The sequence below is a fragment of the Acanthopagrus latus genome, chromosome 4, assembly GCF_904848185.1.
Source record: "Acanthopagrus latus isolate v.2019 chromosome 4, fAcaLat1.1, whole genome shotgun sequence".
Classification (NCBI taxonomy): domain Eukaryota; kingdom Metazoa; phylum Chordata; class Actinopteri; order Spariformes; family Sparidae; genus Acanthopagrus; species Acanthopagrus latus.
Window position 1 is genome coordinate 22,791,113 of NC_051042.1, and position 27,425 is coordinate 22,818,537.

At 41.4% G+C, this 27,425-nt stretch overlaps 1 protein-coding gene and 1 long non-coding RNA gene across 4 annotated transcripts; one reads left to right on the plus strand and one right to left on the minus strand.

Annotated features, from left to right (window-relative positions):
- Positions 1-241: 241 nt before the first annotated feature.
- LOC119018575 lies at positions 242-971 on the minus strand. Its single transcript, XR_005074791.1, has 2 exons — positions 734-971; positions 242-526 (listed from the first exon to the last, which is right to left on the minus strand). It is a non-coding gene; the product is annotated as an uncharacterized LOC119018575 (long non-coding RNA).
- Positions 511-27,425, plus strand: prtga (protogenin homolog a (Gallus gallus)). Of its 3 annotated transcripts, XM_037096355.1 has the most exons (20): positions 1,031-1,066; positions 2,542-2,659; positions 2,737-2,844; positions 10,570-10,714; positions 10,882-11,015; positions 11,329-11,625; positions 11,749-11,908; positions 12,210-12,457; positions 14,260-14,424; positions 15,358-15,663; positions 16,552-16,740; positions 22,478-22,573; positions 22,664-22,850; positions 23,711-23,838; positions 23,934-24,104; positions 25,439-25,618; positions 25,720-25,843; positions 25,962-26,103; positions 26,266-26,379; positions 26,555-27,425. In XM_037096355.1, the coding sequence occupies exons 2-20, from the start codon at positions 2,584-2,586 to the stop codon at positions 26,975-26,977; spliced, it is 3,393 nt and encodes a 1,130-aa protein (XP_036952250.1). In that variant the 5' UTR covers positions 1,031-1,066; positions 2,542-2,583; the 3' UTR covers positions 26,978-27,425. The 3 variants fall into 3 exon arrangements, with proteins under 3 accessions (XP_036952248.1, XP_036952250.1, XP_036952249.1); XM_037096353.1 differs by lacking the exon at positions 1,031-1,066 and adding an exon at positions 511-647 and having other exon boundaries at positions 2,542-2,844; XM_037096354.1 differs by having other exon boundaries at positions 2,542-2,844.

The window sequence follows — 27,425 nt, forward strand, 5'->3', positions numbered from 1 at the left end:
TACTACATGACTTCACTAACAGGCTAGCCCTGACTCGTCCTGATCCAAAGCTACTGAGGTGGCGGGGTAAACAACAAAAACACTCCAAAGAGCCGTTCTGCACTGTTAGCTGCACGGCTTACTGAGCTAATTAGCGGCTGGCAGCTACATTTGGGAGCAGTTAGTGGTCACTCTTGTGATATGCTGCTCCCTCTTTATTGTGAGAATGAAATTGACTTTAACAAAAAACCCAAGACAGCTGTCAATTACAAAATGGGTACATTCACATTTCTTTTAAGTGTGAGGTAGACTCAAACAGGGGACACACTTTAAGCTGGACCAGTGCTCATGATGGCTGCAGAGCTGATGGACAAGCAGAGCACACCAGCCTCCCTCTGACCTGCAGCTAACGCTAGGTGGCGTTGGTCTGAAAGCCTCAATCAGCCCTGGAGAGGTGGTTAATTGACTCTGTCCATCCCAGAGGAGGGAAACTGCACTCCTGCTGCTCTCCACACCAGCCCTCCTCTTCAGTAGCAACGCAGTTCATCTGGAGGAAACAACTATGAGAGAGTAGCTAGCATGCACGGACAATTCATGATAAATGGCGCCCGTTAAAAGGAAATTATATCAGCGTTTGCTGTTCCTGGTGGTTTTTCTTCCAATCTCAGGTAAGGAGCGTTTTCAGTGATATTTTGTGAGATCGTTAAACGCTGAACTGTTGTGTGTACATCACCGTGACTGCCCCGTAACCTACCGGCATCGGTTTGACTGGAGCAGACCATTTAACGTTCCCACTGGGCTGCGTTTACAGCTCCTCCGTAACATAACGGTTGATAACTCGACTAAATGTTACCGAGAAGAAACTTGTCAACATTTATCATTAGCGGGTGGCTGCAAGAGACGAATAAACATTGGTGTTAAAACAAATAATCGGATTTTTAACATTTCCATATATACTTATTAATGAAAATGTATTTTGACGACACAAAATATAGTCGCGTGACTGCGAGGGAAACTGTCAGTTAACTTTGAGACGTTACGTTACGTAAACTTCAGCCGTTGTTTCCCTTCAGATCTTCACCGTCAGGTATTAGATTTGATATAAATGTTCAAAGGTTATCAATGAAACATTTTAGTTTTTTTGTTTTTTAGCGGTGGTTTCGTTCACCTGTTCCGTTTAACGTTCATAGCTACCACTTCAAGTCAATGCTGCTCGAGTTAAAGGTGCACTATGTAGTTTTGGGGAACACATGTTAATCAGATAAAGAAGATATTCATTGACTGGTTTATTTGTTTTTATGCCAAACAAACTCCCTCATTTAATAAATGAACCTTAAAGGACAACACAATTTTATGTTGTTTTATTTTGTTGGTGTGTGGCGGACCCTGCCACCTTTCTAGCTTCAAACAGTGTTCTGGGGACCTTGCTTTCCTCTTAGAGAAGCTTGTTTATTCATGTATTGGAAAAAGTAGATACTTGTGAGTTCGTATTATTTGCTCATTGATATTTGAATTTCCTCTCTTAAACTACATAATGCACCTTTGAGATAAATAGAAATGAGTTAGATGCCATAAAGGATATGAAAAGATGGACTATGAATATGCCAACATTTCTGATGTGTTCTTGATGTGTGGTAATATTGATGTTTAAAGTGAGTAGCAAAGTGGAGCAGTGTGAAGTGGCAGTACATTTAGATAGATGTATTAAGCAGTAGTGTGACTTTGTGATCTTCTAGCAAGGATCCTCAAATTACAGAGCTCAAATGAGAGACCGGGTGTGTGAATCAATACGAAATCAAAACGTCTCTTATCAAACACAGATCTTGTGTAGGAGATGTGTAGTCAAGAAAGAGATGCATATTGTGGCCATGCTGCATGCATAGTCCCTTGCTTTGATTTAGGAGAAAGTCCTGCTTTTGGAAACTTCACCTGGTAGTGAGATAAAAACATCACATAGTTGCATGTTGTTGCGTTATAGCTGAAGACCCCACAGTGAGTGTTGTAGATATATTGAATGATAACCTTTTAAGGAAAGACACAGTGTCCCTCTATTTGGTCCACAAAGGTCACATTAATGAAACATTACATAAAGCGCATGCTGAGAGTTCTGTAATAGGTTTCTTTTTAAACTAAAGGGACTAATAGGATCAACCGTTTCACCTTCAGCTGGTGACTTTATGAGCCTTAAGTAATTGGATTAAAGTGGAGCGGGAAAGACTTTATGAAGCTACAATGAGATTACTGTACAGCAAAGTAGACCTCTTGCTGGCAGGCCTCCAAGCCCATTGAATGTTTCATTTCACCTCAATAGGACGTTTCAATGTGACATTTGTATCCTTCTGAAACTATAAACACTTAAAGTACCCATTCCCTGACTCCAGATCTCACGCACTGATTGCATGTAAAAGGGTGATTTAAAATTCACCCTTTAAATCACTTTAAACCAGAAGTTAGATCAGTGTGCAAAGGTTTTAAATGTTTTGCTGGGCAAGTTTTGTTCCTCTGCCATGATAGATATAGCCACCTCTGTTCCTAATGCACTCTTCTTCTCTCTTCCTGCAGGTGTTTTATGCTTTAGTGAGTTATTTTTCATCAAGGAGCCTCATGATGTCACAGTCATGCGGCGAGATGCCGTTATTTTGGACTGTCAGGCGCACGGAGAGTCGCCCATCGACGTCAGGTGGCTCAAGAACGGAGTAAAAGTGGTGGAGAATGAACGGGTGTACCTGCTCTCCAATGGCTCCCTTTATATTTCAGAGGTGGAGAGCAGAAGAGGAGACAAATCAGATGAAGGGCTCTATCAGTGCCTTGCTCAGAACAAGTATGGCGCAATCCTGAGCCAGAAAGCCCGTCTTACAATCGCAAGTGAGTATTGTGCTGGAATCACATCAGAGACACAAGGCTATGTGATGTGATGGAGGGTGAAGGACAACTGTATTCATGTCCCAAACTTCTCATATCCTGATCGTTTGCCACCATTAACTTAGAATAATCAGTGTGTGAGATTAAGATCTCCTTGTATGAGTCGCCCAAGGAGATTTAACGTTATTCACATTTCTATTTATTTAGTGTTTTTTCCTGCTCAGCTTTGATTGTAGCAGTGGAGGAAGAGGGAGAAAGTCTTCAAAGTTAGAGGGCAAAAAAGATGCTGTTTGGAAGGGGAATATGCCCATTGGTGTGTAAATGAAGGAGCAACAGATCTGAAAGGTTAGGAGCTGTCCAGGATACCGGCTCTCCAATGCTAAAGAGCAGATGACCCCTATTCACAAGCGGGGGCTTTCATGTTATTGCACCCTGATCGCTTGAGGAATTGTTCTTTTGGAATTCTTTCTCCTCCAGTGCTGTGCGAGCTGGCCTCATATTTTAAGGGGGGGAGCAGAGAAGCTTCAGGCAGAGTTGATCTTTTGGGACCTCCTACACCACGGGCCATGTGTCCTGCTGTGCCACTTTTGCAGCATGTATATGTTAACACTTTCACCCTGCCGGCATTGCATTCCCATGTGCACTAAAACATGCATTTTTAACATTCTGTGCAGGATTAAATTTAATTTTATGTTTTGGACAAATGAAGTGCAGTTCAGTGCTTTCTGGTAGAGATCCCAGTTATAACTCTGATGTATTCTGGTCTTAAAAAAGTACATACATTTTTTTTAATTAATTGAGTAGTTTATAAGAAGTTAAGAGGTGATAAAGGCTGCCAGTAAGCTTTACAAGTTTGTTTTAAAATGGCACTTAGACCTTCTTGAGGGTCTATCTGGAAGCTCATAAAGTTTGCACATACCTGAGAAATGCTCAGTTGAAGGACACAGAGGTAGCAGTGGGGGTTGTTGCGAGTGGTGTGTGCACACACACATACACGCACACACACAAATGTGAATTGCTGTTTCCCAGTACCACTGCCTTGCCCCCGAGTGTCTAAATGACCAAACTTTATTGCAGGTCTTACCAGGTCAGTAGGGGCTGGAGGCTTTGCACACAATTGTTTTCTGCCTCACTACTCTGGTGAAAGAGTGAAAAGCTTTTCACTCTGACTGTTTTTGTCCACACTGCCCCCACCCCTATTCTCGCAGAAGAAAAAGGTTAGTTTGGGGGCAATTGTTTGACCAAGTATCAGTGGACAGAACAGCTGGACCTGCTCACCACAGCAAGGCTAATTACAATAAGTGTATAAGTTAAAGATCAGAGATTGATTCTAAGTTGGTCCTAATTAAAGTCATAATTAAACAGCATGGCTCTCTTTTATGACAGGCCTATTGCATGGAAAGTGTGCAGAGATGGCAACATGTGGTCATTTGTCTTTGAACACAATTGAACTCTACATGAAGTTCAGTTTATGTTGAACATTTTGATCAAAATCTCTTCCTGAGGTCCTTTCTCATGTTAAATCCTGAGCTAAAAGATTGATAGAATAACATGTAGAGTGTGTCATAGCTGTTTACATACCCCTCTTTATCACTCTTGCAACCGTTTCCTTTCCAATAGCTAAGTGAGGATCACATCAGGACTGCTTCATGCCTCAAGTGTAGGGTTGGTACCCATTTTGTGCTTTTTAATCCTTTGCTCATATGTTGAAGCTGTGTACCTACTAGTTTGTCTTTGAGGAATGTGATAGTGATGGAGGGCAAACCTAAACATTGTGTTGCTAAAGCACAAAGGTGAGAAGGGATTTGGCTGTGATGAAAAGGAATGCGATATTTGAGCCTCACCATGTGACATTTGTCAATAAACTTCAGATTGATGGGGATTTAAGTTCAGAGATTGTCTCCTGAGTTGGCTCCCTATTTTGGGCTCTTTCACCATATGATAATTAGTATGTAATAAGGCGTGGTGTTGGTTTCAGAACAAGATTTGTAGGCCAGGGCATCTCTGCAGCAATAGAGTACTTGGATACCTAACCCGTGGATATTGCACTTGACCATTTTGATAATATCTCGCTTAATCTGCACCTCTTATTGATGCAGTACAAGGCAAAATCTGGGGGCATTTCTGGTGATAAACTGCCATTTCCAGGAACAGTTCAAATTGAGGACATCTGGTCAAACTGTTATGTCATTATGTCCACTGGGCTCTAGTTTTTGGTGCAAGATGAATGAAAAGTTAGTTATGTAAGTGTTTGTTTTGTGTCACAGCTTAATTTGCAGCTGTCATCCAGAATTGTCTCTACCGATACCTCAACTCAGGTGATCTGCCGATATTAAGGACTCACCCAGTAATAGTGTACTTTCTTTCCCAAATTCAAAATGTGTTTACCTTACTGTTGTCATACTTCATTAAGCATTTTATGCAACGTAATATGACAGCTGAGCGACAACTGTCAAAGAAACTGTATTCTATGTGGATTTGTCACATCTGTCAGTGCATCTCTAATCTGGTTCTGGCACCAATAGCTTTGTCGTAGTTTAGTTGAAAATGTGGAAACAAGATGATTACTAGATTAAAGTAAAATGAGAACCAAGCTTTTTCCTGTTAGTGTTAGTCCTGTTAAGCTTGAGTTATCCAGGGCTTTATAGATTACAGTTTGTGTTCTTGTTTCTGGCTCTGATGCAGATGTTACAATGTTAAGTATTATTCATTATATTTATGTTTAAAAATGAGCGTTTTAAACATGAATTTGAACGAGCTGCTGCTGTTCACTCTGAAAGTTTATTTTAGGCAGCCAGGCCAGGACCACCAGCATTATTTTAAGTTGCTAAGGAATGCTTCGGGCTTGGACTGGCTTGGCACAATTAGAAACTCCAATAAGACGAAAGCAAACCTCGCACAGTGTGAGCTGTGGTGTGAATGAATGAGATGGCCTTAAGTGAGACAACTCAAAGCCTGGAATCTTGTTTTTCTCCTCTGCTGGACACGAAAGGTTACCATGGTTCCCCTGAACGGCAGGCCCAGAGGTCAAAGGTTTCTTTAAATTGTTCAATAGATGGAGGGCAGTGAGACAGAGTGCAGGACTTAAATCTTTCCTACAATAATACTGGATGCTCATTTCATTTTATCAGTTGCTGCGGTAGTGTCATCAGTCTGCTTTTTTTTTTCAGGAGCATCTTTCGCTCTCTTATCTGACTTTCTGTAAAAACAACTTTTCTACTTACTTATCTAATTCCTCATGATAAAGGATGAAACTGTTGTTGAAACCAGAATGTAGACAGATTGACCTCTTCAACTCTGTTGTGATATGGAGATTAAAAACAATGAAGCCTCTGTGTGTGGTGAGTAGAAGTTTGCTGTTGAATGATTGGAAAACTTTGGAGCAGAGATAAGGGATTGGAGGAGGGGATGAATGCTCCTTCCAACACCGCTCCCCCACTGCCTGGTCGGTGCTTTGAAAGGTCACGCTGCTCGTGGGAATAGTTCTTTGTTTTGCCAGGCCAGTGGTCACTTGACTGTCCTGCAGCCTGGGTGTAGCAGCAGCACATCTGCCAGCCAGCTAGTGATTGATTTGTGGGCTTTTCAGCTGCATTCTTCTCCTTCTTGCTTATCAGCCCTCTTTTTTTCCAGAGCCGTTTATTAATGTTCAGTGAGGTCACTGAAAATTGTAAAGGACTCATCACTCAATTAAATTGCTGTGTTTTTCAGTAGGAGTTCTAGTGCAAGTAAAGGTAGATTTAGCCTTTTCTTTGGTGTGGTCGAGGGGCATCATTAGCGTCCACGTGGCTGAAGTGAATGAACACAGCGTAACTGAGCAAAAACCTGCTTCTGTCAGTTTCAAGTTTACTCTCTGTTAGAAAGCTGAAGGATGACTTTATGTGAGGCTATTTGCTCAGATTGTTCTATACAGCAGAAAATAATTAGATTTTATTCCCTACAAAAATTCTGTTTTTAACTGATAATGTGTAATCATGACACTTCTACGTTTCTGTGGGTGTATTTGAGACAGAGTATGTTGTTATCTTGCCTGAACAAGAAATATAACTGTCAGGTAGGATAGGGGAAGTAGAGTTTCAGTGTTGTGAGTCAGACACAGTACGATGACCATCTGAGGAAATCATAGCTTCAAGTTATCATGGTGTCACGTTATTACACAATATTGTTATGAGGCTTATTTAAAAGAATGAAAAATCATTTCAGAAATGTATTACGTCCTAACAAACATGTTTCATTTGTGGGGTCAGAGTGTAGGGGATTGGCCAGCATCAGCTTAAAAAAGGTACAGCGATTCTATTGACAGTATTATTTACAATGACAACTATAAAACTAAATGCACAAAAATAAAGACCATAAATACAACATTTTTGGATGGCTAATTGTGCCACTAGTGCCCTAGCTACATCGCCTGAGCACATCACTGTTTGGACAACAACATCTGTGGCTCAGATGCAGTTATACTACCATGAGCTATGTCCTCGCTGAGAAACTGACCAGAGTAACCAGAGGAGAGAGGGCTGAACTAATTCCTGGTATTTGTAAGGGAACCTTTGTTTGGGCCTGACCTGTCCACTGACCTTCAGTTTGTCGAGCTGCTGGCATCAGCAAGCCCATCTGTTGCAAGTTGAAGTGAAGCAACTCGAGCTGTACTCTTCAGGTTTAGTGTTGACGATAGAGAGAACGTACTGTAAGAAACTAGGAAGGCATTTGGACAGACCTGTGTACTGTGTACGTTTAGCTTCGAATTTCGAACCCTGTATATTGCTGTCACATTAAACTGCTGCTTCTCTCACTTCTGATTGAGTGAGAGAAATAGTCAGCTTTCAGTTCATCACACTGCAATCCATAAAGCAATGATGTCCTGTATACCATCCATACTCCAGCAGCTGGACCGTGTATATTTTTTGTATTTGTTGTACTAGCAGCAACTGGCTGATGTCAGAGATACAGCATCAATCAACAGCATTTTAAAACCTCCCAGCTGGAGAACAAACAGAGTGATTTCTAGGCAGTTAGTAGGGCAGCAGTGAGCAGCAGGGCTGGTTTCGGGTGGTCATGCAGGGCTCTGCCTGAGTCGGGTGCTAAACAGGATTTGTTGAGGTCAGAGGTGAGAAGTGAGATTGCTGAGAGGGACAGTTTCTTCATGCTTTTGGAGAAACGGTGGAGCAGTTCTTTCTGTGTTAGCTTTGAGTTGGCTGAAATGCTACGGACAACATGACCAAAGACTTTATATTTGTGTCTTTTGTTAAATAAAGAAAAATGACAGACACATGTACTTGCTCTTGAACACACAAATAATGAATTGTTGGGGATTTACAGATTAGTAAAGAAAATCGCCAAGAGGTTTACGTGTTTGCCTTGATCATTTCATCTGCACATTAGATGCCCCGTCTGCAAACATCATCGCTCACAGCAGAAGGTCAGCCTTCTATTTTCAGAGAGAAGAGCTCTGGCCAATGCTCGACAAGCCCTAGCAGCTATAGATTTTCCACCTTGTCTTAGTAGTTTATCAATAATCAATGATTATCCCGCTGTTTGTCAATCTGGCATCATTTGACTGAATGGAAAAGCAAAGAAGTGAGGGAGAAGATGAGAGCAGCTCATCTCTCATGCCCTGCAGGCATATCACTTCAGCACATTAAGGCATTTTTGTAAAAGCCTGCGTTAACATAGAGGGGGTGGGAGAGGGTGGTTGTGGGAAGGAGGAGGAGGGTTTTGAGTGCCTCTCGCTACTTCTGTGTTCACATCAAACAACCGCAGTGGAGCTTAGAGGGGTAACAGCTCAGGACTAATTTGATTAAATCTGTCTGTGGTGAAAGGATCTGATGACAGTTTGTCTCTTAACAGCAAGAACAATTTTAGGAACATTTAGCCTCACAGTCTTTGAAAACATCAACACACTTTACAAACAAATTCATTTCAGTTCATACCGTCGTCATGTCCCTCATATCTGGTACCATCATGGTGCTATGACAATGAAAAAAAATAGACCCAGCAACATGATTAAGTACAGCAATCTACACCAAATTTAACAGTTATAATGAATACGTTAATTTCTTTTAAAGTAATCAGAAATACAAATTAATCTTTAACCCCAACTGTCACCCTTGACTTGATCAAAATGAGACGCTCCTCCCTCCACAAATGTCAGCTTGATTTGAGGTCAACCTGTGTAAAAGTCATAATTCACTGAAGCTCTCCTGCTGTTTAGCACCACAACACCTGGCAACTCTGCTTACACACAGCCATCTATCATGGCCCACATACACACTACTGTGTGTTTATGGCAGTGAAGGGATTTCCTGTGGACCTTTCTCGAAAGCAAAGTTTACCACAGCGTTGAATTGTGGAAAAATATTACAGATAAGGATGTTGGATGCTTGGATGTTTATCCCACATGTGGTTTCAACTTGATGCTAGGATTCGTGCTGCTTTCTGTATCTTCTTCGCTGAGCGCTGACGGCTCACTGCAGCATAAGAAGCTATGAATAAACAAAGGTTAAAGAGCACTGCAGTATGTTTGTTTATCCATTACTTAAAAGGTGAGAGTTCTGCTACTTTATTGGAAAAAGTCCCTCACAGTCCATTGATTTGTCCATGGATGATTGATATATTTATTATAATGAGTTAAATGTTAGCGTGCCGTGATGCTGACTGTTTTTAGGTAATCACAGTATTTGCTCTGTACCACGAACAGCAGTGCGATTGATTTCTTGTATGGAATGATTGACCTCAGGCTTCTGCAGCTTGAGCACAGAGGGGGACGGTACAGCACTGGGTGACCTTAATGGCTTTTAGGGCTTTTACGGCCCAGGAAGAACCACTGTCAAAGAGAGGGTTTATTAACGAAAACAACTTAAATCATTATAAAATGCAGATACGTCTCTCGGCTGTGTGCTTCACTATAAAAGGCCTTATTGTAATTCACGTTGGGCCTCCATTGCTTGCTGCTCAGCTGGTGGCTGACAACAGCTCTCAGTTTCAGGGAAACTCTATCCACGCAGGATGTAGCTGTTGACTCTAATCATCACCTTCCTGCAGCACTCAGCAGGTCTGTAGCAAGAGGTAATAGGCAACTCTGTTTTCTGACATCCACTGAAACTGACTGAGATGGATGGATGACTGAAATACATCAATATGTTTGGAAAGAGAGGGAGGTAATTAGATGATCATCCACGACATGCCACAGACACTTCACTTTCATGATGGTATTTCATAATGATAATGTCTAATTGCATTAAGTGTTATGTCCAAGCAAGTTTCGTGGCAACTCAAGGAGCAAAATACAACACCAGATTTCACAGCAAAGAAACACCTTGATGGAAAGGAGTTTCCTTTCACTTTATCTTAAAAAGACAACACATAAGACATAAAAACATAAATAAACAGTGGGTCTCTGGGAAGAATTCTACAGTTTGAGACACCACAAAATTTGTATGTTGATATATCGAGGCCAGTTCTCCTCTTATTGCCCTTTGGTAGATCTACGACCTAAATGTGAGTCTTAAGAAGTGAGTGGATGTCGATAATTGTCAGCGGTCTGTCACCTGAGTGAATCATCTATTTATTTGTATTTACTAAGAGACAATATATGCCTTCTTATCCTGATAAACTACAAGATAAATGGGGAAAAGTTATAGAAGTAACATGTGACAAAATATTTTCAGTTTGGCACTATACAGAACATCAAATGTACTAACAGTTGTGTCTTGGTGGTCTGTTTTGCTGCAGGTATCTCATCTTTTGCAATCCAGCCGACATCAATAGTGGTGACACAAGGCTCAGTCGCCAGGTTCTCCTGCAAAATCAGTGCCCACCCTCCTCCAATCATCACTTGGGAGTTCAATCGGGTCACATTACCCCTTGCCACTGAAAGGTCGGTACTCTGTTGTTTTCACTTTAACTTTCACTCCATCCATTTTTCACATTCTTACTGGACATGAAGTATTATCTTGACAACCCTTAGGCATTATAAGTTGCTCCGTACTCATACTTAATGATTAATGCGGTATTGTATCTGTGTGTGTGTCTCTGTCATCACAGAATCACAGTCCTGCCCAGTGGTGTTCTTCAGATCATCGGAGTGCAGCGGGCAGATGCTGGAAATTACCGCTGCATCTCCACAAACATTGCCAGTCGCCGTCGAAGCACGGAGGCCACCCTCACTGTCACCCCAGGTGTGTAAAGTTTGTGGTGTAGAGGGCATCAACACAAAGTTTAATTGTGAAATGTCCATCACAAGGCAGAAACTATGTTTGCTGTAGACATTAAAATGAGATGATGAGATGGTAGATATAATGGGAAACCTTGGTTAAACTGCAATATCTTTGTAAGGTTATGAGCTTGTGTCTTTCTAGTGGCTGTAAACATGTCTATAGTTTGTTAAAAGGCTTATTTATTTACTAAAGGGAGATCATTTTCACCTTAATCTATGGTTTACATCACATCACACTACTGTACACTAAAGCTGGCTCCTCTCCCTCTCTGCAGCCCCCAGCCCCCAGCTTCCCCAGAGGCCACGCATCATTTCCGGGCCACAGAACATTTCGGTGTCGCTGCACCAGAATGCTATTCTGGAGTGCATGGCCACAGGCAATCCCCGACCCATCATCTCCTGGAGCAGAGCTGACAGCAAGTCTATTGACGTTTACAACACCAAAGTGTTGGGAAATGGTAACCTCATTATCACAGATATCAAGCCTCAGCATGGAGGAGTTTACATGTGCAGAGCCACCACTCCCGGCACACGCAACTATACCGTTGCTTCAGCCAATGTCACTGTGTTGGGTAAGGATATACATTAGTTTGGCTGTATATGTTTGGATATTGTATTGATGATCATAAATATAATATAAAGATATAAAAAAAAATATCATATAATAGTATCTCATTGATGTTGTTCTTCTAAAGCACCACCTTCCTTGGTTGAGTGGCCAGAGAGTCTTACCCGGCCACGTGCCGGCACCGCCCGCTTTGTGTGTCAAGCTGAAGGAGTACCAACGCCTCAAATAACTTGGTTCAAGAATGGAGAGAAAGTTCACTCCAACGGTCGTATCAAGATGTACAACAGGTGTTGTTCTCTTCATTTAAAGTGTCTTTCCTTAGATCTACAGGAACTCTAACTCCTTTTGCCATAAAACACTCGTTTAACAGTCTTTATTGGCCAACTATTTTTATAAATTATTCAACACTGTCCTTTCAGTTGAAAGGAAACTAAATAATTTACAGAAATGCAAATGGGGTTTTAGTTGGTTTCCCTGTAATTTTCTCCTGCTACTTTTCAACTGTCAGTGCTTGTTAAAGGTGATTATAGAATGAGTACGCCCTGGTTAAAGATCCTCAGGATGACACCATCTGTATGTCTGCCACAGCAAACTGGTCATCAACCAGATCATCCCTGAGGACGATGCCATCTATCAGTGTCAGGCAGAAAATGAGCAGGGATCTGTGCTCTCCTTGGCGAGGCTCATCGTGGTGATGTCTGAGGATCGTCCGAGTGCTCCCAGGAATATCCGAGCTGACACTGTGTCGAGCTCCGCCATCCTTCTGGCTTGGGAGAGGCCTCTGTACAACTCTGATAAAGTTATTGCTTACTCTGTGCACTACATGAAAGCTGAAGGTGAGTGGTCTATAAACAAACAACAGTCTTTATTACTCAATGGGACATTTTCTCCAGTAGACAGAAACTGTAAATGTATTTAGATGTTTTATCTATAGCCTTTAAAAGAGTACTAGCGTTGCAAATTGATAACACTGTTGGAAGCACAGTGGAAGGTTTAAAGAGGCTGTACATAAATATTTGTGTTAATTGTAACTTGACTTGATAATTGAGACCATTTGTATAAGTTGTTGTATGCTGCTGGACTGTAGATTTATTTGTGAAAAACTCTCATGAGATTTGCCTCTCTTCACTCTGTTAACAGGGAGTACAGTAGCTTACTTTAGAAGTCTGATGAGACATCTCAGATTTTTTTCAGTTTCAGAATTGCAGTCTTCAGCCTCAAGCTAAGCTGACTCAAATGACATCACTTGAGGCAATTTATCAAACTTCAAGAAGCTCCCTCTGAATGCTTTAGTTTATACAACTTTTTTCACATATGTAGTAATACCCCCCAAGACCTGTAAAAAGACACTGATGTGTACAATTGCTGCAGTCCCTCTGTAAGGCAACAGGAAATAGCAGTTTAGCTTCTTAAATTCTGCCACCCCCTTTTCTATGAAGCATATTTTGGGAGTTGACTCTGTGTTGTCAGTGCAGTGTTGGTGGGCAGAAGTTAGGGGCAAAAAAATAAGTACTCTTCCAAAATAAAGAACAACTCCTTTTTTTAATGACAAACAGGAATAGTCCTCTAAAGACCACAGTCCTGTGGAGTCTCGAGGCACGGGGTCCCTTCTTTTTGTCTGTTAAGATGCAGGATGCAGACAGAACTATTCACAAAAAGCACATAGGTTGTGGTGTGGCAACAGAAAAGCCTTTCAGCTTTCGTGGGAACTCTTTGCTGTTGACAACAAGAGTCACATTCAAACAATGAGACATTTCAGGAAAAATATTCAGCTGCTTCATTCAAGCGTTGCACTTAATTATAATGCCACTGACTTCCATTTGGGAGGTGAAACGTATAGAAAAAGGAACACCTGCTCGTTTTTCTGGGGATAAGGAGGTCAAAATAAAAAGAACAAGTTGAACAAATTGTTTCTAGTTTATTCTTGAATAACTGACATCTGTCAGGGGATTTTATGTACTTACTTTAGATTTAATGATACAATCTCCCTGGTCCCAGACACAGAGAATGGCTGTTCATTGACATTGACAGAGTATCAGGAAGTACACTCTGCATCTGAGGCAGTAGACAGAGAAGCCTGGCCCTAAATGGAGGCTCTAATGAAAGGAGGAACTAATTAGCCCCTGTGATGGAGTGTCCAAAAGTGTGTATTCTCTGAGAGCAGGTCGGTGTGAATTGGACAGGAAGGGAGACTTTGTAACACTTTTCTGAGAGACTTACTGAGGTATTCAGACTGCAGAGAAAGCTTTTTTTTATTTACTCCAGGAGTACCTTGTTTACAAGGTCAGAAATCACACCAGCTTTTGTGACTTTGCTAATCTGTGTCAATTAAAAAACTATAGCACAGTAGGCCATTTGGAAAACTTGTGCAAGTTATCATGTTTCACCAAACATTAAACACTCAAATGTATCTACTTTCAAACTTATTTAATCTTATTTTTTTTTACACTTTTTGTCAGCTGGTTAATAGGTAGGGTTTTTATCTCCTGGTTTAAAGATTGTTATGGTGCAACAGCATTTTTTTTATCAAAAGACAGCCTGCCATTTGTAAAAAAAAAAAAAGAATCTCATCTACTTTTACTATTGATTTGGGATATTTTGAAATTAAGTTCCTTTTGTGACGTCATCATTTCTCCAGGATTAAACAACGAGGAATACCAGGTTGTCATTGGAAACGATACAACGCGCTACATTATTGATGACCTGGAGCCGGCTCGCAACTACACCTTCTACGTTGTAGCCTACATGCCTATGGGAGCCAGTCGAATGTCGGACAATGTGTTCCAGCACACGCTCGAGGACGGTGAGGCTCGCACCCAGTGAAAGTCATAATCAATATGATCCTTCCCACAGTGTATACAACACCAGTAGGAGGTAATATATAAGAGTGAGAATGGCAGATATTGGAAAAACAGTGCTATTATTGATCTTAAACTGGCTGTATGTTACTCCAGTGAGAGCTCAGAAGATGTTTGTTTACTGCAGTGAATGAGCTTTGTTGTTGATGTTTGGGACAATATGCCTACAGCATGTACACAAGCTCATGTGTATATTTATATGCCTGTGTTTATGTCTCAGGCCCCTGGAGTGTTTTTGATATCCAGCAAAACCTCATTAGCTCATGGTCTTGGCCTGTGGGTCAAAGGCTGTTTTGACCCACTGTCTTGTTCTACATGACTGAAGATATTAAATTATGTTACATAGCCTGCAGACAAGCTTAAGGTCACCTTAAATAGGTGCTCTGTTTAAGGCAGTCCAATTCAATTCTAATTAAGAACTTTAGGAAGATGTATATAGAATGTCTTTTGAATTGGAAAAAAAATAATGTGTCATTTGTTATCTAATTTTTATAGCATCTATTGTGAAGCATTTTCTGTGACATTTGAGGAGAAAAGTCTAATATTGCCATAAAACAGCCCTTAGATGAAAATACTATCAGTTTTCATCAGTTTTTTTCTCTGGTGTCAACAAGCCAATTCTTAGCTTACACTCAAATGATATGATGAGGACCTCTAATAGATTGTGGTACTGAATTCCACTGATGTGAATGGAGCTGGTAGTCAAAACACATTCAGCAGTGATCCGGTATGTTGAGAAAAATGTTTTTAAGATCATATATACCATTACAAGGTTCCCCTATTTCTTTTTAGTGAAGCCAACCCGATAGAAGGAATAGCCATTAAATCATCAAAGGGGACTCCTCAGTTGTTAACCTTCCTGTCTTCTTGGTCTACAGTTCCCCTCCGTGCCCCTGAACTCAGCCTCACCAGCAACAGTCCCGTGGACATCCAGGTGTCTTGGCAGCCCCTTCCAGACAAGCTGAGTCGTGGCCGAGTCTCAGCCTACCGATTGTCATATCGCACCAGTGCCGAGAATGCTGTCTCACAGGTAGAGCTACCTGGAGAGAAGACCCAGCATCTCCTGGAAAACCTGAAGCCTGACACCATCTATCTCCTGCGTATTGCTGCTGCCACCACCATAGGGTGGGGGGAGCAGTCTGCCTGGACGTCCCACCGCACTCCGAAGGCATCCAGTGCTCGAGGTACAATACTGTGAAGAGTTGTTCTCAAATGTGCCCGCTCATTGAAAAAATAACATCTAGACAGAAGAATTTGACCCGAAAATAAAGAATTATCATCACTTCTCTTCAGTTCAAATCATGAGAACGAGCTTGCTCTAATAATCTTGTTAAGGCATTGCATTTGTTACTCTGTGACCTATGCCCTGCACTGTCAGTAACATTGGAGGGGCTTCAGTCATGGGTCATAAAGGGAGCATCTCAAGCCTCTGGGTGGGAAAGAGTATATGGCTGCTTAGAGCCACATCTGAAGCTTTGAGGTGGGGGAGGGGAGAATCTGTTTTTCCTGCCCATCTCTATTGCCCTCTTTCTCCAGTTTAAACTCTTTAGACAGGAGTCTTCAGTTGGTAAGCTTCATTCCCCTCATTCCTAAAATAAAAATGTGTGAAATTGCTCCCTTGACTGCGAGAGTGGTTGAGTGTGAAACAGCTGGTAGAACATCAGATGGTAGTTTCACTTTTCAAAGAGGGCTCCTGGTAAGGAACCTCCTCTGATCATCACGTAAACACTGGAAACAGCTTGGAGAGGACATTCCGGTTTTCCAAGAACAAGTCCCTGCTTTCTGAAAAGCTTGCACTATAAAATACATATAGAGGAACAACATCTTTTACCCTTGTTGTTGTTGTTGCTGTTTGGTTTGAATTACTATCAGGGAATATTAAGATAGTTTGCTGTAGCACAGTGCGGAAATGAGAGTGTCAGCTTTTTGCTCACATGGACCTTTATCTAGAGTGTTATTGAAGAAACTGTTTGTGAACTGTTTAACCTTTTTTGTTTTAGTGTAGGACTGTAATCTACCTCAGAATACCATTATCAAAAATATGAATGTTTTTCTGACTCTTTTCTCTTAAGTTCCTCTGGCACCTGAGTTGCATTTGGAGCCTTTAAACTGCACCACTATTTTGGTGCGGTGGCAACTGGCAGCCAGGAACTCAGCCAGTGTTCAAGGCTACAGACTCTTCTACCATGAGGAGAGCCAGTCGGAGAACGCCCCGGTTCAGCTGCGTGCCTCAGATAATAGGCACACCATCGGAGGCCTTGGTGAGTTCTGTTTCACATGATTTTAGTACCTTTTTTCCATTATTATTTTCACAGTTTTCATGTCAATGCTGACCCATGTCTGTCTGTCCTGGGAGAGGGATCCCTCCTCTCTGGCTCCTCCTGAGGTTTCTTCCATTTTTTATTCTAGGGAGTTTTTTTCCTTACTTAAATAGAGTTTACAAGGACAGAGGGTATAGTTCACTGTACAGTTTTCATTTTGCTGAAAAAATGAATTACTTTTTCTAAAACCACTTTAAGTTGTCAAGTACAACTTATTCCTTATTTACTGAAATCATTGGACTTAATAGTAGGGTTGGAAATGCTGATTATAGTCATAATTGATTGTTTTTGTCAGGATTTATTGTTTAGTCTATAAAATGTCATAAGAAATTGTGAATTATATTTACTATTATAAATAACAAAGAAAATCTGCAAATTCTCACATTTAAGAAACTGGATACAGAAAAAGGATTGTCATTTTTGCTGAAAAGATGCCTTAAACAATTAAGCAATTATCAAAATACCATTAATTAGATGAATTTGTGTCTCCTATTAGATTAATTAGCTAATCATTACAGCTCTTCTTACTAGTAAGACCCATTACTTTCCATATATGTGAGTGATTATAGTGGGTCATTAGGCAGCTAAGACAAAACCAATTTCAAAGACACGATTTAAGATTTTGAACTGAGAACTTGTTAACAGTTATTTAAAATGTTTATTTTGCAAAAGCTTTATTGAAATAGCTAATGGTGGACACTTTTGGTTGAAACCAACGGCAGCATCTATTGACAACTTATGAGTGATTAATTGCCTTAAGTCTTGTCATGTGTGGAGCAGCGCTATTAGCCATGGAATAGAGCAGCACCACATCCCACTTTAATGACCTCCCAACCTCTGCCCAGTGTGTGTGTCCTCTCAGCAGCTGCTGGATGGTGTTTGGGCCATATCACAGCTCTTCTGGCCTTTAGGTCAGATTCATTTTGACTTTTTTTGTTTGAGAGAGGAAAGGGGGATCAGGCCAATGCAGTGGACATCTGACCATCTGTGGCCGGAGGGGGTCAACCAGGTGGTCAGCAGCTGACTTGTAAATCAGGAAGCTTGGTGCTAGAATGGGATCAGAAAGACAGAAAGATTAGGAGGCACTATAAATTACTTTAGGTGTTAACTCTAACTGCTGCAGGCATTTAGCTAGTTAGATATTCAGTTTAATGGTTTGAACACCACTGGCATTAATGTGAGTGCTACAATACAGCTACTGTGAAACCTGTCACAGCTAAAATCACACTGAATACTTAAGTAACAAGCTAAATTTAAAGAGATACTTAGGATTCCAGTTCAATAATATTCAATAACATTATTTCCATAATGGTTGTTTTGGTGTGTAATAATATGGAGAGCACTGTATTTTTCTAAAAGTTTCTCAAGTGTTTTGTTGAGGTCAGATTTTTCTGGTTATGGGAGAAACAAGAAGCTGCAAATTATGCTTCATATTGATACCAAGCCAATCAGCAAAATAAGTAACATCAAAAATAGAGCTCAAGCTGAATAAGAAGAATTATCTTTTTGTTCTTCTTTGATAAAGGAGCTTTGCAGGACTGTGTTTTGAATGGAGGGAAGCTGTTTAGTGGGGGTCGATTTATTATGTGTTTTATGACTGCTGTGAGCAGTGTTGCCGGAGGAGCATTGACATCAAAGCCTCTCATTGTGTTTGGCTTTGAGCGCCACAAAGATAGTTTATTAGCCAAGACTTAAAGGAAATGCAGCCTCTCACCAACTGAGCTGTAGGCCAAACAATGAGTATGTCTTGTGAGTTCACAATGTTGCCGATCTGAGATTTCTTTCTCATGGCTTAGCTGTGCACAAGTATAGAGGTGTAAAATGCACAATCTGACCTCTTGTCTGGCAGCACATCCTGTATCAGAGAAAAACCCTGCTGTGTTGTGAGGAATCTGATGGCCTTAACGCTTTTTATTGATTATAACTTCCTTTTTTTAAGACATTGCTTTGAATTGCTGTTATTACAGCTACACAGGTTATTACATTTTTTCGAAAGCTTGTTTTATTGTCAGCTCCACACTTAAATAATCAAAATGCAACATATTAAAAGTGTGTCCATGCTGAGCTCCATACAGTCCTTCAGTGAGCTCTGACATGGTGTTACAGCAGCACAAACCAGAAACCCAAGTTGCACCACGCAAAACAGAATATAAACAAACTTATGGCTCTTCTCTCAGTCAGTTATTACTATAGTGTGCCCCATTAATCACATTATTAACCCATATTTAAGATTTAAATTAATTCATTGTTAATTATTTTATTGCGTGATCGTATTAACCCAATCATGACGAATCCTCGTTCATTCATGCAACAGCAGCTACATTTAGAGATAATCCTGCTTTAAATACATGGTTAATGCTAAAACCTCCTTTGACAGTAGCACAAGTACAGAAGTCAGTAAACTCACTGTCAGTTATAAAGCAACACCTACTGTATCTAAAGCCTGCTAACATTAGCTGACATTAGCTACCATAAGATCATGAATTTACTAGATTAAATACGGCTGTAGAAGCTAAACCCCCTTAATGCAACTTTAATGTTTTGTTGCTAATGAGTTTCACTTTTCATTTTCAAGAAGAGTGTTTTATTTATATTTTAAGAAGTTGCTTAGTCACATAAGTAGGGAATATGCATTTCAGGAGGTGTTTGTTCATATTTCCCACAAATAAGCCCAAGACATGAGCATATTTTTTTATGCCTTTATGCCTTTATGCCTCAATTATTGCATTGCAAAATGATTGGATCTTGTAACCTCCTATGAGACAATATCATACCTTGTCTTTTCCTGCACATTATTTCTGAGACATTATTTGCAGTATTTTGTTATACAAATTGAAGTTTGTATTGTCCTTGAGGCTACCAAATGGTAAATGCTGATTTTTCTCAGAAGGCGATCTTTGCAAATTAAATGTGCTTGTACTGTAAATGGTATTTCCTATAATCCTGGTGCTGTTGTGTGCAGCAACCATCCTTTTTTGTGCCAATAACATTGATTTCTGATCAGCTGTGGTAAAACTGGATGCTGCTGATTCAGCGCCATGTACAGCTGCAGGAGGACATGCTCTGAGCTGGCTGTTAAATTATCACTTATGATGATCCAGATGATTGAAAGCACACCCTGAGAGACAGGAATGTGTTTGAGAGGCTCCAGCCGGGTATAAATGACACAGTGATGTGACCTTTCCTCGCATGTGTTTTCTCTGCTTGGCTCATGAGAGGAACATGTCGTTGAAGTTGAAGCTTGAATACCTCTCATACCTGTTGGCACCAGGCAGTGCTGTGTGCACAACTGTAGATTTATCTCACAGCTGCAGGCCCATTGGCATCTCTGCTCCCTCTATTAAACACAAGGCAGAGCATGCTTGGTCTGAAAACTACAGTTGTACTCTGACCGTCCATTTAAAAGGTCTTGTGTGTGTCAGTATGTGTCTGTGTGTTGATTTGTGTGAGTAAGGGCAGAAGAGAGGGGGGGGGATGATAGATGCTGGTGTGAGGGTTCATTTGGGAGTTGACATTTATGGCCCCTGTTCAGGCCTGGCTTGCTGCGGCCTGGGGGGCCTTTCGCAGGCTAGAACAAAACCTCAGGGGCCAACAGGATCTGCATTTTGGCTGTAAAAAAAGGGGGTGACCACAAATGGCTCAAATATGCCCTTTAATACAAACAGCATAATTTATGGAAGTAAGGCCATGCCAGTGGGAAGGAGAGGAAAGTGGCTTTCAACTCAGGGAGAAAATAGCAGTCTGATAATACTGATTATAATTGTCAATTGTCAATGGTCTGTTGGTCAGAAATGTCATTAGTTTACACAATTAGATCTTACAAACAAGAATATTAAGTTTGATGAGTAACGACACTGTTTTGTTAGAAACTTTGAAGTAGCTTGTGTTATGGATGGGTTGGTAACATCCTGGTTATGTTTGACCAAGCACTTGTTTTTATATACGCAGCTGGATATAGTAGCAACTGATATGATAATACAGTCTTTTAAGGCACGAGTTTCAGGTGTCTGCTCCATTGCGAATGAAAAACAAAACTGTCTTCTGAGTTTTCTCTTATCAGGACACTGTGTCATCACCTATTAAGTGGCATTTCATTTTGACTCCTCCCTGTTTTTCCACTCACTTCCTCTGCTTGACCCTCCCCCCTCACAGAGAGCCCTATAACCCCTCGTTTTGCAGGATTTAGCCTGCCCAGATTCCATGTCAAAGGTCGTGGCCCAGATGTCACAGCTTCCCCCCTCGCAGAGCTACTCTCTCGCATAATTACGGCAGGCCCATTGTATTGTGGGGCTGGGTAGAGGTGCATACTATGTGCCTGCTCCTCTTTAGAGGTGGACACTGAGGCATAACAAACTGGTTAGAAACAAGGTGGACATTGTGCAAAAAGTGTAGGCCTTCTGGTTTTATTCATTACTTAGAACAAGTAAAAGAATTTAGAGAACTTTTCTTTCCTTCCCATCATCTCCCCACTTAGTCTCAATATGCTAAACATTCATGATGCAGTTAATATCACTGTTTTTTTAAATTTAGTGATTTTATTTTACTCTTAATTGTCTTTGCAAAGAGCCATGTAGTTGTATTCAGGGAGAATCATTGCTAAGCAAAAGAAGAGGCTCCTCTCATGTTCTACACCCATGACCTCAGATTCTTTCAGAGTTTAATCTCGTCCTGACCTGCTGGTCCCGGTCTGGCTCCAGTGAAACTCCTAAGGGCTACATGGGGGCCCCCCCGGCAAGTAGCTCAACTCCACCCCTCCTAAAACTTGATGGACTAAAATTTATCTCCTGTGGTCTCCTGTGAGCCCCTAAACGTTTCATAGAGCACGAGAAGTTTGTTTTCTAAGAGACATGCTGTACCATAATAGTTACAGTGTCAATCAAAAGGCTCTGATTATGTTTTACCCAACAGTATTGCAAAAATATTTTTCATCTTTAAAAACTTGTCTGTCCCTGCTGACTGTGACTAAGCATCTGAGAAACACAAATTAAAGAGGTTGGTTAGAGGTTGGTTAGAGAGTTTGTGTTTCATTATCTTTATCAATATTGTATACGTTCACACTGGCCCAGGATCATTATTCTTTTAGGGGTAAAAGGGACATTTGGTCAGAAGGCTTTTGTTCAACACAGGGTCTTCAGGGTCACTGAAGGCCACAACTGCTGTTGACCGACAGTGGTCTCCTTCCCAGGGGATTTTGTCTGCCGACTTAACCCCCAGAATCTGGACCTGAATAGGAGTGGCCACTGACCACTAACCAGCAGGAGAAAGGACCTTCGTATTCACAATCAAAAGACTCCTGATGACAGGGTGATGGATAGTGGAGCTCTTCTGTTCTGCTGCCCTACGTGCCACAGAAACTGACCAAAGGACTTACGGCACTGGGCATCTGTCGCACACTGCCTCACCTCTAGTTCCCACCACAGCATCAAACCAGAGAACCTCACTGACCCCACACCCACACAGACCAGGTCTCTTTCATGTATCACCCCTGTTTCCTGTTGCCTGTAGGAATCACATAGTGTCATCTGCCTTGGTGTTGGGGTGAATTATTACATCGAGTGCAGAGTGTTATTGAAGTCTAGATCTGGGACAACACATAGCCTGAACTCTGGGAGTGTTTCACATTTCTTGGATGTGATTTATTTAGACATTTTGCTGTCTTCCTTTTTCTTAAAAACAGACCCGAGGAAGAAGTACCACGTTAAACTTCTGGCGTACAATTTCATTGGAGATGGCTACCAGGCAGACCAGACTATCAGCACCCCTGGATGTGTCTGTAAGTCCCAATACACTTCTAGATTGCATCTGAAGTGTTACTTGTCTTAACAAAGTGGGGGAAATAACATTACTCTTAATGCATCTATAGCTGTTCGAGATCGCCTGGTGCCACCTCCACCTCCTCCACACAATTTGTATGCCAAGACTAACAGTTCCACCGCTGTACTTCTGTACTGGAGCCGACCAGCCTTCACCTCCAGTCATGCAGTCAACTACACTGTCCGCTGCAACCCAGTCGGCCTGCAGAACGCCTCCTTGGTGCTTTACCTGCAGACGTAAGAATTTCTTCATCATACAACTTTTCATTTTAAACAGTTGCTCACAATAACATTTAGAACATCATTGCAATTTACAGGTCAATTATTTACTCAGCCTATATACACTTTTATCAGTGTTTCAGTGTTAAAGTTGTGTGGACTTCAGTATGTTACTGTTCATGTAAAGTGAAACCAGATGTATAACACATGTAACTATGGGGTCTCACTTAAAACTTTTCACCAGAATAGAAAGGGTTTTTCATGTTATCTTTTGCAACCTCTGTGACTCCATCTCAGCTGGTGCTCTGAGTGCATTTTGTTTTCAATAATACATCTATGTGCATGGAAAGTGATATTCTCTGATGCAAGCAGATGAGAATGCACACACAGTTGGATGAGATACTAGATACAAGTCCCTGTAACTGTGTTTTGTCTATCTTACTGCATGATGGCTAAATCTCATACTTTATTGAGCAGCAGTTGATTATCACAATCTCAAGTGTATTAAATCATTTAAACTTTGTCTTTACAACACTTCACTCTTACTTTCCTCACACGTGTTCAGCTTGTCACCAGAGCCTCTTTTCTGGACTGCCAGTATGGCTCTATATCGCCACCTGCTGGGCAAGAAAGCTTACAAACAGTCAAATGTGGATTAATAAAACTATGCCATAATATTTCAAAGGACAAATAGCTGTAAACTGAATGTTGTGTAAAATCCTTCCCTGAGAAGTTTAATAGAGTGATATACAAAAATGTAAATATCCAAACCTCAGCGAATTACATTTAGCTGATTTGGATGATAGATTCTCGTCCAGGCACAAGGATGTGAAAAATGTTTTGAGAGATCTAGCCTCTGTTATGTCTTTCATCTGCAGGGGTGAGCAGAGCCTCCTGGTACGAGATCTGGAGCCCAACACCAAGTATGAATTTGCCATTCGCCTTCATCTCGACCAGCTGCCCAGCCCCTGGAGCCCTGTGGTCTATCAGACTACTTTCCCTGATGGTAGGACTCTCAAATATTAATAGCAATATGAAAACCTTGCTTCATTTGTAGTATTTTTATTTGACTTTATTCTTTTCATCTGTCCCACCATCCAGCTCCCACTCTGCCTCCTTCCAATGTGAAAGTGACTCTGATTGAAGAGGACACAGCGCTGGTTTCATGGAAACCCCCTGATGAATCCAACATTGCTGTGACACATTACACGATTCTGTACGCCTCCAGACATGCCTGGATTGCTGGGGAGTGGCAAGTGCTGCAGAGAGAAGGTTAGAAAAACAATGCGTTATACAGGTGTGCAGGGAAGGGGAGAGCACAAAGCCACTGTCCTGTCCCACACAAATGGTGCATTGGAAATCAGTAACTCATTTCATCCTCCAATCTGTGTCTGTGGTCATTGTGAACCCTGAATAGTGCCAGGACACAGAGAGCTCACTGCTGCTTTTGTCTTACTGATAAAAGATCAGTTTGGAGGTTTAATGTAATTAGAACAAAGGCTGTGATTTATCTCCTCACACAAAGTCCACTCAGAACATCTTCGACAGAAGCTAATACACTCTATTCAAGTAGAATCATAATTATTCCTATTCACGTCAAAGTGCAGAGTTCTTTATGGATTTCTTAATTCTTCTGTTTTTTTAAGTTAGAACACAAATACAAAGAAAAACTGAACAAACAGGTCACCAGGTTATACAATAAAACTCAAATAAAGGATTTTGCAGTACCAATTATTTTCTTTCTCTCCATGTAATATTCAAAATTGCAGCAGTTTTGAATGCATTTAGTTTCCCTTGTTCAATTTGTTGTACAAGTCAGAGACCATTTGATTTGTAATTGATTAATTATACAGCTTTGAGCGCTGATTCTAGATGTGCATAATCAAAGAGAAAGCACCCCTCTGATTTTTAGAGTTTGTTTTCTTTGCAGCCGTAAAAAGACACGATTAAGCTGAAAAGAAATATAACGTTTAGAAAGAAACATGTAAGGAGCCATCTCAGTCTCAGGCATTATAAATGATAAAGCTGTAGTTGTATCTGGGTTGTGAGGCTGCGTAGGTGTTTTTAAGAGCAGATGACTCTATGAAACACACAAAAAACACTCACAATTCCCCCTTTGCCCCTGGCGAAGGGGTCAAAAGTGAAGCCATTCACAAAGCCCCTCCAGCTCAACCCAGCCCCCTATCGCCTCAAGCTGAACACCCCCCGCTCCCTCTCCAGGCTCTGCTGGGACCCTGGTGTTGTGTATACTGGGTGGTACTGGATAAGGGAATGTGTATCCTGATCCTCTGACCTCACGCTCTTCCCTTCTGAAGCTCCCCTGTCATAGCACCTCTCAGCCATGAGGATTGTTTGTCTTTCATGTCTTTCACTGCATCACGAAGTCCTGTTCTTCAAAGCTCAGCTGACTGTGAGAGTCAGAAGTGAATAGGCTGCTGAATACTGAAATATGTACCAAATGTAATTGCCTTTTTATATCCAAAACTACAAGCTTGAGCAGTGATGCATCAACAAAAAGTTCAAACATGTTCTTGAGTTGTCTGCAGTTCCTGATGGTCTCTGAATAATTGATGAAGAAAAGCCCACACACTTGTTCTCACCAACAGGGAGCATCACCATGGCTCTGCTGGAGAACCTGAAGCCTGGTCAGATTTACTTTGTGAAAGTTTCTGCATCCAACAAGATGGGCGATGGGCCATTTTGTCATACGGTGGAGCTGACAGTACGAGCAGATCTCTCCTCTGGTCAGGATCCCCGGCTCTCCCGTGGCTCCACACACTCCACAGGTCACTTGATACGTTTTCAGTTGGGGTCTTCTTGTCATAGAACTTGAAATGAATAAAGCTTTTGATAGTTGATCTGATTGTGTTGCCTTCATCCTTCACAGCCTTTTCTGATGGTTTCTACCACCTGGACCAAAAGTCGATGACGGGGATCACTGTGGGAGTTTGCATCGCTCTCATCTGCATTATTATCTGCGCTTTCGTCATTGTCTGCAGAGGCAAAAACAGGTATGTTTGTATGTCTGAACACAGTGACACCAGCACTGACCGTACTTAGAAACAGGTTCTGACACAGACTTTAAAACAGCAAACTGTCTGTAGTGACATCATGTTTGTTTCCCTCTAGGAAATTTTCAGCTGTGAAAACGTACAGAGAAGGAGTGAGCACATCTGCGTTGGCTGCAGGACATCTGGTCTCTGAGGGACAAGCTGAGAACGCTGATGTGACTGTGCCAATGATGAATCAAAGCCACTTCATTGATACCAAGGTACCTAAACTTAATACAGCATCTAACACTTGTAAATAAGGATACTAATGGTACAAATTCATTAATAATGATGATAAGAAATTGTATCAGTCATGTTTTATATTCAGTACTGGGCATGGGTCATACCTTTTCAGACTTACATTTTTAAATTTTCACTTTTAGGGTGGAACAAATCTCATCATCAATTGTCTCGGTCCTGTTCATCCTAACACTGAGAAGAAAGAGAAATGGTTTTCCTTCAGCAGTAATGTGAAAAAGGACAGTAAAGCAGTACAGGTACGATTAAAATCACCAGTCCTGCTTGTTCAATCATCATCAGAAATTTGTAGGTTTAGTTGAGAGTATGTGAAGGCAGAATAAGATCTTGTTAGAGGTCGTAAGTATCTGCAGCGACACAACCAAGCTGTCAATGCTTAGACTAACAGACAACAACATTTTCTCTGTGCTACAGAATAAGAAACATGGCAGCACCTCCTACCAGCTCAGTTCCACAGTATTGACCTTTGAAGAGGAGCTGTCCATGTCTCCAGATCAGCCCAATACCATGCAGGCCCTGATCTGGCGTCCCGGAGACACGGAGGGCTCCTCCAACAGCGAGGGCAGCCATGAAACTGGCGACTCGGGTCGTTACTCTCACGACGAGACAGAGATGACCAACCTGTCGTCTGGTGCTAGCAGCCGCCCACCATCTCTGTCAGCGGAGGACAGCAGCGGCTCGGACTGCGGCAGCTCAGCTGAAGAGCCAGGCAAGCTGCTGGAGGAAAGTCAGACTGACAGGAAGTTAATGGAGTCTGTGGAGAGCTGTCATTGTGAAGTGGAGGGCAGTTCTCAGTCTGAGCCTTCTCTCCAAGTGTGTGTGTCCGAGTGTGTCTGAGAATCTATGTCTGTGTGTGTGTGTGTGTGTGTGTGTGTGTGTGTGTGTGTGTGTGTGTGTGTGTGCAAGCGAGAGCAAGCGTGTAAGTGTGCGTGTGAAGGCGGTGGTATACTTGCACGAGAGTTCAACTGTAGTGATGTAGAAAACAGGGAATCACATCATAGAAATGTCTGCAGTGTCATATTTGGTTATTTACTCTTAAAGTGAAAATCAAAGGAACATTTCAGTGTTTTTTTTTTCCGAAAATTCACCTTTTGCCAGGAAGTAAGTTGAGAAGATTGATACCACTTTTGTGTCTGTGGCTGAATATAAGGCTGCACCTAGCCAGCCTGGCTCAGCCCGAAGGGAACTAAACGTGTCTACCTGCACATCTAAAGCTTATTATATCTCATTTGATTTATCTGTGCAAAGACTGAAATACAGAAACAAGGTGTGGTCTTCACAGAAT